This window comes from Tupaia chinensis, unplaced genomic scaffold (assembly GCF_000334495.1).
Source record: "Tupaia chinensis unplaced genomic scaffold, TupChi_1.0 Scaffold000035_1, whole genome shotgun sequence".
NCBI classification, from domain to species: Eukaryota; Metazoa; Chordata; class Mammalia; order Scandentia; family Tupaiidae; genus Tupaia; species Tupaia belangeri.
Genome location: NW_006159465.1, coordinates 12,477 through 23,085, shown reverse-complemented (window position 1 = coordinate 23,085; position 10,609 = coordinate 12,477). Strand labels below are relative to the sequence as shown.

The 10,609-nt window shown below is 49.7% G+C and overlaps 1 protein-coding gene across 1 annotated transcript in view; it reads right to left on the bottom strand.

Annotated features, from left to right (window-relative positions):
• LOC106734813 (immunoglobulin lambda variable 5-37) overlaps positions 1-6,558 on the bottom strand; it is a 7,333-nt gene extending 775 nt beyond the window's left edge. Inside the window, exons 1-2 of the mRNA XM_027771519.1 lie at positions 6,488-6,558; positions 557-913 (exon numbers count right to left, since the gene is read on the bottom strand). Coding sequence (XP_027627320.1) covers positions 557-913; positions 6,488-6,533 — 403 coding nt within the window. The 5' untranslated portion in view covers positions 6,534-6,558. The remainder of the gene's footprint in view (positions 1-556; positions 914-6,487) is intronic.
• Between the last annotated feature and the right edge of the window lie 4,051 nt (positions 6,559-10,609).

Genomic DNA, 10,609 nt, shown 5'->3' with positions numbered 1-10,609 from the left:
CTTTCCCTCTCACACCACCTCACTGAACTCTGTCGTCAGAAGCTGGATATTTCCCAGAATTCCACGGGCCAGACTTGAACTCCAGGACTGTGAACAGGACAGAGCCATGTTCATTTGCAGTGTGGCTCTCGGCTAACTGCCCTCATTTGAGAATTGTTTTGAAATACTTATCATCATTTTATGAAACACTGGGAGACAATTTGATATGGGAACTGTTTTTTTTTCTTTTTGAGAGGTTTTCACTATAGGGCACGTGCACTCACCAGACAGACTGAGAGAGACAGAGAGACAGAAAGCGAGAAATCACCCTCCAGGGGGATGGCCGCAAACCCTTCTCCTCCATTCTCCGCCTGGGATCTTGGGCATGCATGCACACGCACCTGGCGTGAGTTTAAGCTACCGGGTCTGGGACGCGAACCACAGTCGACTACGTGGGAGTCCAGTGACATAGCCATTACACTAACTGCTGGTCCCGATATGGGAACTTTTTATAGTGACAGGAGAAAACGTATTGTACAGTTAACAAAATGTCATGGGCCATGTATAGGGCCTAAACTTTTAGTCCCACTTCCCCATCTGTCTGTGTCACTGTGGAAATTATCGCTGTGCCCGATACTGCAGTAATAGTCGGCCTCGTCCTCAGGCTGCAGCCCCGAGATGTGCAGAACTCCTGCATTGGCCGAGGTGTCCTTGGATCCAGAGAAGCGGCTGGGGACCCCGGTGCCCTGGTGCTTAACAGAGTCTGAGTAGTAGCTCAGGAGATAGCGGGGAGAGGTTGCCTTCTTCTGATACCAGTTTATCCAGTAGCCATCAACACTGATGTCACTGCTCAGGGCGCAGGTGAGTCTGACAGATGCTCCAGGAGAGGCAGAGAGGGAGGGCGGCTGAGTCAGCACAGGCTGGGAGAGGGAACCTGCAGACGCAGACACTCATGAATGGTGGGGTAGGTATGAGGGGGATGATTCTCAATGGTCTCAGCCAAAAGAGAGTGAGTCAGGCTGGGAGCTGCCTTGTGTCCCCAAGGCCCTTCCCTACCTGTGAAGTGAGAGAGGAACACCAGGAGGAGAGGAGTCCAGGCCATGATGGACAAAGCCTCTGGTCCCCACATGGCTGAGCTGCCCCAGGCTTCCTTTTCTTTCCACCCTCTGCCACAGGAGAGGCTCTTCATGCAAATATGGGTCCATCCAGTGACTGCCCAGCCCCTCCCTGAGCCCTGGGCTGGGACTCAGCTCACATAGGAGGCAGAGGGGGAGGGAGGTTGGCTCCACCCCTTGGGGAGCCCTGGGAGGAAGCACCTGCTGGGACAGCACAGAGGGCCTTGCTCAGGGGACTGTGCCAGTCAGAGCATCACTGCTGGGTCCCCATCATGGAGCACAAGGTCTAGCCCAGGCCCAGTTCCTTTGAGAATGGAATGCTCCAGACTGAGCAGCTGTGTAAGAATTTCTGGGCAGTCCCACAGTGCCCCCTGCTGGTCACATGCACGCAGCTCCCCATGGTCCAGAGTCCTGAGCGCCCAGCTGGGCTCTGCAGCTCACCAGGCACTGTCTGTTCACACAGCATTGTTTAGTTCCCTGAGAGTCAGACTCGGGTACATTTTGTGTGGTTCCTGCAGTGTCTCTCTCTCAGAAGTCCCCTCTGTGGGAGCTGCCCACGTACACCTAGAGGAGAGTGTCAGGTGTCAGAGTCCCCACTGAATGGCCACAGACATCTTTCTCCCTGTTGGTGGGTCTTAAGTACATACATACATGGACTTCAGTATTCTAGCATTTGTGCTCGAAAGAAATGGAGCTCCCCCACTGCTGGGGGGTCAGGAAAGTCAGGACGCATTTTGCATAGAGAAATATGTCATGAGGGCCCAGCAGATGTCGTAGCGGTTACGTCGTGAGACTCCCACACCACGAGCCATCCTTGAAGTTCCAGACCCAGTGGCTTGCAAATAACGCTGGGTGCATGTGTGTGTGCGTGTGTGCCCCCGATCCTGAGGTGAATGGAGGAGAAAGGACGGTGCAGTGACATCCCCCTCGGAGGGGGGTGATTTCTCACTTTTCTCCTCACTGTCTGTCTCTCTTTCTCCCCGCGAGTTTACGTTTCCTAAGGCAAAAAAAAACAAAAAAAAAAAACAAAAAAAAAAACCACCCTGTAATAATAATTTTAAAAATATGAAATATGTCATGGGGACCAGCAGTTAGCGTAATGGCTATGTCGCTGGACTCCCACGTAGTAGACCGCGGTTCACGTCCCATTCCCGGTGGCTTAAACTCACTCCTGGCGAGTTTGCATGCCCGCCCAAGTTCTCGAGAGGAGAATGGAGGGAAGGCATTGTGGTGTGGCCATCCCCCCTGGGGGGTGATTTCTCGCTTTCTATCTCTCTGTCCCTCTCTCTTTCTGTCTGGCGAGTCCACACATCCTAGAGCAAAAAAAGAAACAAAAAATAAATCTTGACATTCCCAAAGACATAATATTGTATTAGTTGATTTGTGTTTTCATCTCCAGTTTCTTCTCACCTTGTCCTCACAATGGCCCAAGGTCGCCGCTGTGAGCTCAGCGCACAGTGTGGGGTAGGAATGAAGCCACTGCTCCGGGCGTCCTCACACTCATTCATCTGCCTCCTCTACCCACTACTCCAGCACAGAATCATTTCTCCTGTGCACACGCAGGTTCTAGAACCGTCTTCCCTTTCTCCCAAATGCTCTCGCTAGTGATTTGGAGGACTTTAGGATGGGAGAGTCGAACATGAGATTTCTACCGATCATATTTTGAGTTTGGAGTCAGCGTTCAATATCTCATAGACAAAGAGCTCTGTTTCTTTCCCACAGTGTATTGATTCACAAAATATCTTAATCGAAATACTTTGAATAGTAAGTTCAGCTGACATGTATACATATCTGTGAACAAAGTTGACTTTAGGCGTGACACTCTGTGTGTAGAATGAATATAACATAGCACATACCTGCGGCTATATAGCTTCCAGTGGTTACTAAGTAGGCATTTTTTAAATACATTTTTTAATTTCAAGAAAGGCAGTTTTAGCTTTAATAAATCAAAATAAAAACATGTGAAGAGAGTCCAGGAAACAGGATTAGGATTCTGTTCCAATAGCAGGTACAGGGACCTGTCCACAGCTCGAGAGAAGACAAAGCTCCTTCACCCTGGAAAATGAGGTATAGAAAGTCAATGATGTTTTAGTCAAAAGTCCTGATTTCTACTTCACCAGTTCAAACTCAGGTTGGAACTCATGTTATCTTCTGTCGTGGTCCGATCTTTCCATTTAAATTCTGGAAGATAACTCTGGACTTGTCCCTACCATTAAGCTGGGACAGAGACAGAGACACAGGGAGAGACAGAGAAGGATACAGGGTCTCTCCCAGAGTAAATTCTCAGCAGAACATCTTCATGGCCTTATCTCTGAAATCACTAGATCTCAGCTCTCATGATCTTTAAAAATCATTTTGGTGGACCAGCAGTTGCATAATGGCTATCTCACTGGACTCCAACATAGTCGACTGTGGTTCAAGTCCCAGACCCAGTGGCTTAAACTCATGCCAGGCGCGTGTGCATGCGTACCCAAGATCCCAAGAGGAGAATGGAGGAGAAGGGATTGTGGTGTGGCCATCCCCGCTTGGGGGTGCTTTCTGTCTCTGTTTCTCTCTGTCTGTCTGGTGAGCGCACGCACTGTATAACAAAATCCTCTCAAAAAAAAAAGAAAAAAGAAAAAAAATCATTTTGGTAAAGGGCCAATATGATCAGTATTTAGTGAAAACTGATATTTTTGTTAGGTTTAGCATTTGCTGTGATAAAGACCTACTCTTTTACTTTGTGTAGGAAGTTTTACCTCTCACTCTTGTCACTTTCTGCAACTGTGTGTTTCACATTTTTGGTCAGGATCGTGTCTTAGCTGTCACACGTTTGTCTGCACTGGGAACATCGTCTCTCTCCCCTATATTTTCTTACTCACCATTTCGGCTTAGGAGGAGCTGACGTGGACATCCGGGCCAGCACATGTGACCATCATGGTTCTCTGCACGCCCTGTGTGGAACCGGCTCTGAGTGTGCGAGTGACCCCAATGCTCTAGACTCCCATGACTTAGAGTAAATGACCTATGGCTGAGGTCCCTGCTTCCCACAGACACCCTATGTCTAAGCCCTCAGAGACCGTCCTTACCCCACTGTCCCTGTCCCACCAGTGCTGTGGGTCTGCAGCCTCACTTTCTGCTATGCCCCTGGAAATCCTAATTTCCTGTCCCTTCTATGGTCCCCACACCAGCTCTTCCTCTGTCTCTTGGGAGGAGATGACTTTCACTAAATTGAGTTTTGTTTTAATCTTCCCAGTGGCTCCATAATTGAAATGTCTTGATTGAAAACATTTCAAGGAATTTGAAGGTGTGCAGTTGTGAAGCTCATGGCATGATAAATTTGATGTTTTTCTTTTTTTTTTTAAATCTCATTTATTTATTCATTTGTTTTCATTTGATCAGAGAGAAACACAGAGAGAGAGAGAGAGAGAAAGAAAGTGAGAAAGCAAGCCACCAGGTCCAGGACTCAAACCATGGTTGGCCTTGTGGGAGTGTCCAGCGCCTTTAACCACCACACCACCTGCCAGCCCCATAAATTTGATGTTTATCTTGCTAATGTCACCTCTTGTCACATGCTATGGCGTGTTTTACATCTGTTGACATACTGACTCTCTCTCTCCTGTGACAATGACCCATCCTCTCTCTTCTGTCTCTACCCAGTCTGTATCCTGAACTCGGCCCTCAGCAGGTGCTCAGGAGACATTAGGATGGAAATATCGGTGCCCCAAATACTTGTGGGCATCCTTGAATCAGCCCCTGTGGTCCTCTGTCCCTGTCCTGACCTGGCCTTTCATGGACTCTGTTCCCAGGGCCTCTTGCCCCTGTCACTGAGGACATTTTCATCCCGTTCTGCTCCATCTGTTGTGGATGGGACAGAAATTCCAGGTAAAATGTCAGCTCCATTCTGAAGACTGAGAAGTGGAGTCAGGGACCCTGGAACCCCAGGACACCCTCATCTGTCAAAGTCCTTCTGGCACCTAATGCTCCTGTCACAGGTTACAGGTCCTTCATTGGGTGAGGGATGATCAGAGACACATCTGCCCAGGTGCACATGCAGGTGACAGCACTGTCCCCACATCACCAGCACCCAGACCCAGGCTGTCCCCCACCATTGTCCCTCAGCCCAGAACCACAGATCCTACACCTGATCTGCGCCTCCTCCCTGCCCACAGCTCTCCTCCTTGAGCTCGCCTTCAGCACCGGAATAGACAGCTGTTTCTGGACCTCACCCCGACTTCCTCCCTCCCTCCCTCCCTCAGACACAGGTCACGGGGAATCCCAGCAGAGTCCCCAGGGCTAGTGTGGCATTGATGACTTTATGTGCTGTTGCCAATGCTTTGCAGAGATTCCGCCTCCCCATTCATTCAAGCAGGTTTTATCCAATGGCCTGGAGTGAGTCTATCAGACCATCTCCACACGTCACAGGTTTGGAACCAGGAGCTAAAACTATACATTCATTTACGATCGTTTCTTTAACTTGTCTGGCACAACTTGGCAGTGTTCAGGGAACAAGTCTCCACTTCTCTCAGGTTCATCCTCAGACCGTCATGTTGATCCTGTTACGGATGCTGCCGTGGTCTCTGTCGTACTTGCTGGTTCATCACCAGGATCTAGAACACAATTCATTTCTGCACTCGGTGATGTTCATAGCACCGACTGAAGAGCTCTCAGAGGAAGTGTTCATAAATCCCTCTGAAGACCCCAAACTGGGCAGGCTGGAATAAACCTTTCTCAACTTTCTGTGATGTTTCCTTGGTGAGGGTTGAGGTTTAGATGGGGGTTTCTGTCTGCAAAGACTTGGATGGACTGAGAAAATTTGAGCGATGAATCCACTCCCCTCAGAACTTCAGGTGCTCACAGGGAAGTCACCCCTGGGCCTTTCGGTCAAAACCACAGCAGCAGTAACTGCACCAGAAAGGAAGAAGTTAGAAAGGGGATTTTGTCTCACTTCCCCTTGTGTCTGGAGCACTGTGTAACTACTAGAATCACCGTGATAGGTTTGACAGTAATAGTCGGCCTCATCCTCAGGCTGCAGCCCAGAGATGTGCAGGACTCCTGCATTAGCTAATGCGTCACTGGATCCAGAGAAGCGGCTGGGGACCCCAGAGCCATGGTGCTTCTTTGAATCGGAGCGGAATGTAAGAAGATACCTGAGACGGCTCTCTGGCTTCTGCTGGTACCAACGTATCCCGAAGTCACCAACACCGAAGCCACTGCTCAGGGTGCAGGTGACTCTGGCAGATGCTCCAGGAGATGCAGAGAGGGAGGGCGGCTGAGTCAGCACAGTCTGGGACAGGGAACCTGCAGACACAGACACATGTGAATGATGGGGCAGGAGCCAGAGTGACATTTCTGAGGACTCTTTTCCAGAAAGCAGAATCAAGATGTCCTTGGTCCCCAAAACCTGTCCCTACCTGTGCAGTGAGAGAGGAACATGAGGAGGAGAGGAGTCCAGGCCATGGTGGACACAGTCTCTCGTCTCCACATTGACTAGGCTGCCCCAGGCTTCCTTTTCTTCCCACTGTCTGCCACAAGAGGGGCTTTTCATGCAAATGTGTTGTTGGGGACAGTGACCACTGTGTGTGCAGGACCTGGGAGGAGGCAGTGCTGGGACCACACCCAGAGAGCCCCAGCTGCTGAGCCTGCATCAGTGAGCTCAGCTCCCATGGCCCAGCCCTTGCCAATGTGGGGAAGGCCCAGCTTTGGGCACCCCAAGTACAGCCTCAGGCAGCCCTACAGTGCTCCCTGCTGCTCACTGCACAGACCTGTCTCTTGGGCAAAATCCTGGCACTGGCTCAGCCTGAGAGCCTGGTCGCTGTCAATCCACAGACACCGATGGGCCATGCCCAGCACCCTCCCCCCTGCTCAGAGATCACTGATGTTAACAAACCGCCTCTTCCTGGGAAGACTTCTGAGTTACCAGGAAGAGACATGGGAAATAGGACAGCCGTTCACTGTTGGGAGGTTGCTGAGAACTGAGGATGCAGAGGGCTCTGGGGCAGAGACCTGAGCAGCTCCTTCCTCAGGGGCCAAGGGAGGAGGCGACCGTGATCACTGTGTGAGTGCAGCCTGGGGCCCAGCTGGGGAACACACAGCAACCACTGCTGCTCGATGACGGGCAGGGCCTCAGAATATTTCAGTCTGCACAAATATTCAGAGACATCGGGTAGTGTGGCGTGTCAGGGAAGGGCAGACTCACACTCTGGGGGGTCGCAGTCTGGGATGACCCTGTTGTCAGGCCACACTGTGTGTGTCTACGGAGCTGCTTCTCACTCCTGAAGATGTGTCCTTCTTTCCTTCCCTTCTATCTCTCTTCCTTCCTTTCGTCCCTTTTTTTCTGTGCTTTGATGTTGGATAAAAGAAAGGTTTTCTAAATTCACTGTTGTGAAGCTTTTCCCGAATGTATCCACTAAGAAGTTTGCCGTTCAATATTTACATCTGGTCCTTGATTAATCTCACATTTGCATGTTGACATCCAGTTTTCTCAATACTATTTATAAAAAGACTTTTTATTTTTAATAGTGAATGCTTTGAGCACCCATGTTTGAAAATGATTTGACTGCAAAAGTTTATTCCTGGGCTCCCTCTTCTGTTGTCTGTATGTATTTCTGTATCTCAGTACCACTCTGTTTCAATTATTGTAGCTTTGTAGTATGGTTTGAAATCAGGAATTGTGATTTCCGATTTTTTTCTTCATTTATAGGGTAGTTTTGGCTAAAGAGGATGCCTAATAATTTGCAGTTACATATACATTTCAGGATGTATTTTTCTATTTTTATAAAGCAACATTGTTGGAATATCAGTAGAGATTACAATAACTCTGCAGATCACTGTGGAAAGTATAGACATCTTTTTTTTAAAAGAATTATTTTATTAAACTTTATTTATTTATTTACTTTAATTTGACCAGATAGGGACAGAGTGAGAGAGAGAAATAAAGAGAGGGCAAGTGAGAAAGCAAGCTGCAAGGTTCAGAACTTGAACCGTAGTCGGCCATGTGGGAGTCCAGTGCCCTTAACCACCATGCCACCTGCTGGCCCCTCCAGTTTATATATTCTTAGCTTTGATGGTTCACAAGTTACCAAGTGATGCTGATTTACAGAGGTGGGGTCACTGGTGAGGTCTCAGTTGCCTGCAGCTCACCCACACCCCATGCCATCCCTGCGAGCCCAGCCTGGCCTCCTCTTTCCCACACCCCTTCCTCAGCACCTCCTGCCTCTGACACAGGCAGATCCTGACCACCTTCTCCACCTCACCTGCTGTGGTCCTCATCCAGGGCTCAATAGTTAACATTTATGTCAAAACCAGGCCTCCATCTGGCCCCTGCCTGACTCTCAGCTCCTCCTCATTCATTTCATGTACAGCAGCTGACCTCATGATGTCCATCGGACAGGATCTTCCTGGTCAGCTCCTCTGCATCTACCGTCTCGACCCCGCCCCCCGCCACACACACTGACCTCTGTTCATTTCCCTGACATATCTGTTATTTCTGCAGATATTTTGATGAATATTCTCTGTTTGTCTTAGACCATGTCAGCTTCCAGGAGACAAGACCTTCCTGTCTGGCCTACCCTGCTCGCGGGAACCCCACTAGACCTGGAGCTGGCTTGTGGAAGGTGTTATCACATGGGTGGATGGATGATTTGTGCAGGACTGCATCCTGGTCTGACATGGCTGGGTGTCAGAGATTAGCACAGCTGTCCTGTTGACGCTGTCATAAACAGTTTTAGATGTCTCCTGGCATGGACAGTAAACCACGCACTGGTGTTTTTAGAGTCACAAGCTCAAGATGACCAAGTATGAGCACGTGGACCCACAGGTACTGAGGCCCCATCATTTCCCTCCAGCACAGTTTATTCCTGAGACTCTCAGAGCAGTCCCAGCCCCCATTCCCTGTTATTCCAGGAAGATCAGCTTCCACAGAACCTAGGTGCTGAGGGCAGGGAGTCTACACGGAGCTTGTGTGCCCACAGATGAGGGTTAGGCCCAAGGGACCAGGAAAGAACGGACCTGTCAAGGCTCAGCAGCAGTTACCAGCCTGGGTCAGGTGCACAGAACATCCTGGTCCCACCTTTGGGCTCATAACAGATACAGACGTGAGAGGAGGTCACGTGGGTCCTTTGTGCCCAGATTCGGTATTTTCTGAGCTCCCGAGCTGTGCACAGCTGAGTCAGCCTCCCCTGGCCCTTCCATGGCCCATCCTGAAGGACTCTATGTCTTGAGAATAAAGTGTCTGCCTGCGGGGAGGTGACCAGGCTGAGGTCCTGCTGTCAGGACAGTTCAGATCTCCTCACAGTCAGATCTTGGGAAGGTCCTCAGGTCCTCAGGTGGTTGGGGCAGTGACAAAAGTAGAGCCACCTTTTTTCAGAAACAGTCACGCGGACTAAAAGAGGATGTCCCAGGGCTCTCAACTCACTGACGCTTTTTCCTGCAGTGGTCACATCATTGCTGAGATTGCCCACCTTGTCGTCCACTGTGAGCGTGCTATAAGGGAACTGCTGGTGAACCTACCGGGGCATTCGGGAGGTGGATTTTACTTGTGTCAGTGCAGGTGACCCAGGGCTGTGCTCTGTCTACAGCTCCCTCCTGCAGGGCAGTGCTGACCACAAGGCTCACAGTGAAGCTCAGATCAGAAGCATCTGTGAGTTGCACCTAGACCCTGAGCTGAGCTTGGCCTGCCCAGCCTCTTCAGGCTCCTCCATCACTGTGAACACCTTGAAGACCAGCTGCCCCCTGCTCAGTCCTCACAGATTCGGATCTGAGATCACAAAGGTCAGGACAACTATAAGCTACTAAACTCTTGCAAAGGGATGAATTTTGGTGCACAATTGATGTCACTATGGGGGCAAACAGTATCTCTCTCCTTCACACGTTACATTTTATTGTGAATTTTCAAAATAGAACACACTTCATCGGGTATTGACAGCAGGTAGGCGTGTGTCATTTGGGACTAAAAGGGGTGCAATTTCTAGTCTCAAATAAATGTCCTAGTCCTGTAAAATGCTCATCATGAGGGGCCTTAGACATGAGGGAAAAAATCCTGCACTTGCTGAACTGCGTTAGAGAGTGAAGCAGACGAATGGTGAAATATTTAAATCCCATTCCTCCCAGTTACAGTTTCTCTGCCCCTTCCCTCCCACTCCATCTCACTGAACTGCCCTCAGGAAGCTTGGTATTTCCCAGAATGCCGTGGGCCATGCCCGGTGGTGCCCCTGATCTGTCCCTGGCAGGAGGAAAGGTGTCTCCCTGGGAGTCTCAGAGAAAGGAGGAGGAGCCTCAGCAAGACTTCGTTACTCCATCAGTGGCTGCCTCCTGGGTGAGGTTGAACTCCAGGATCACGCACACGACACCGGCTATGTTCCTTTGCAGTGTGGGGATCAATTAACTGCACTCATTTGAGAATTATTCTTACATGCTTATGGTCATTTCATGAAATACTGGGAAACAATTTGATATGGGAAACTTTTTATAATAACAGGAGAAAACGTATTTTAATGTTAACAAAATGAGTGTCACAGGCCAGGACCACTGGGGCC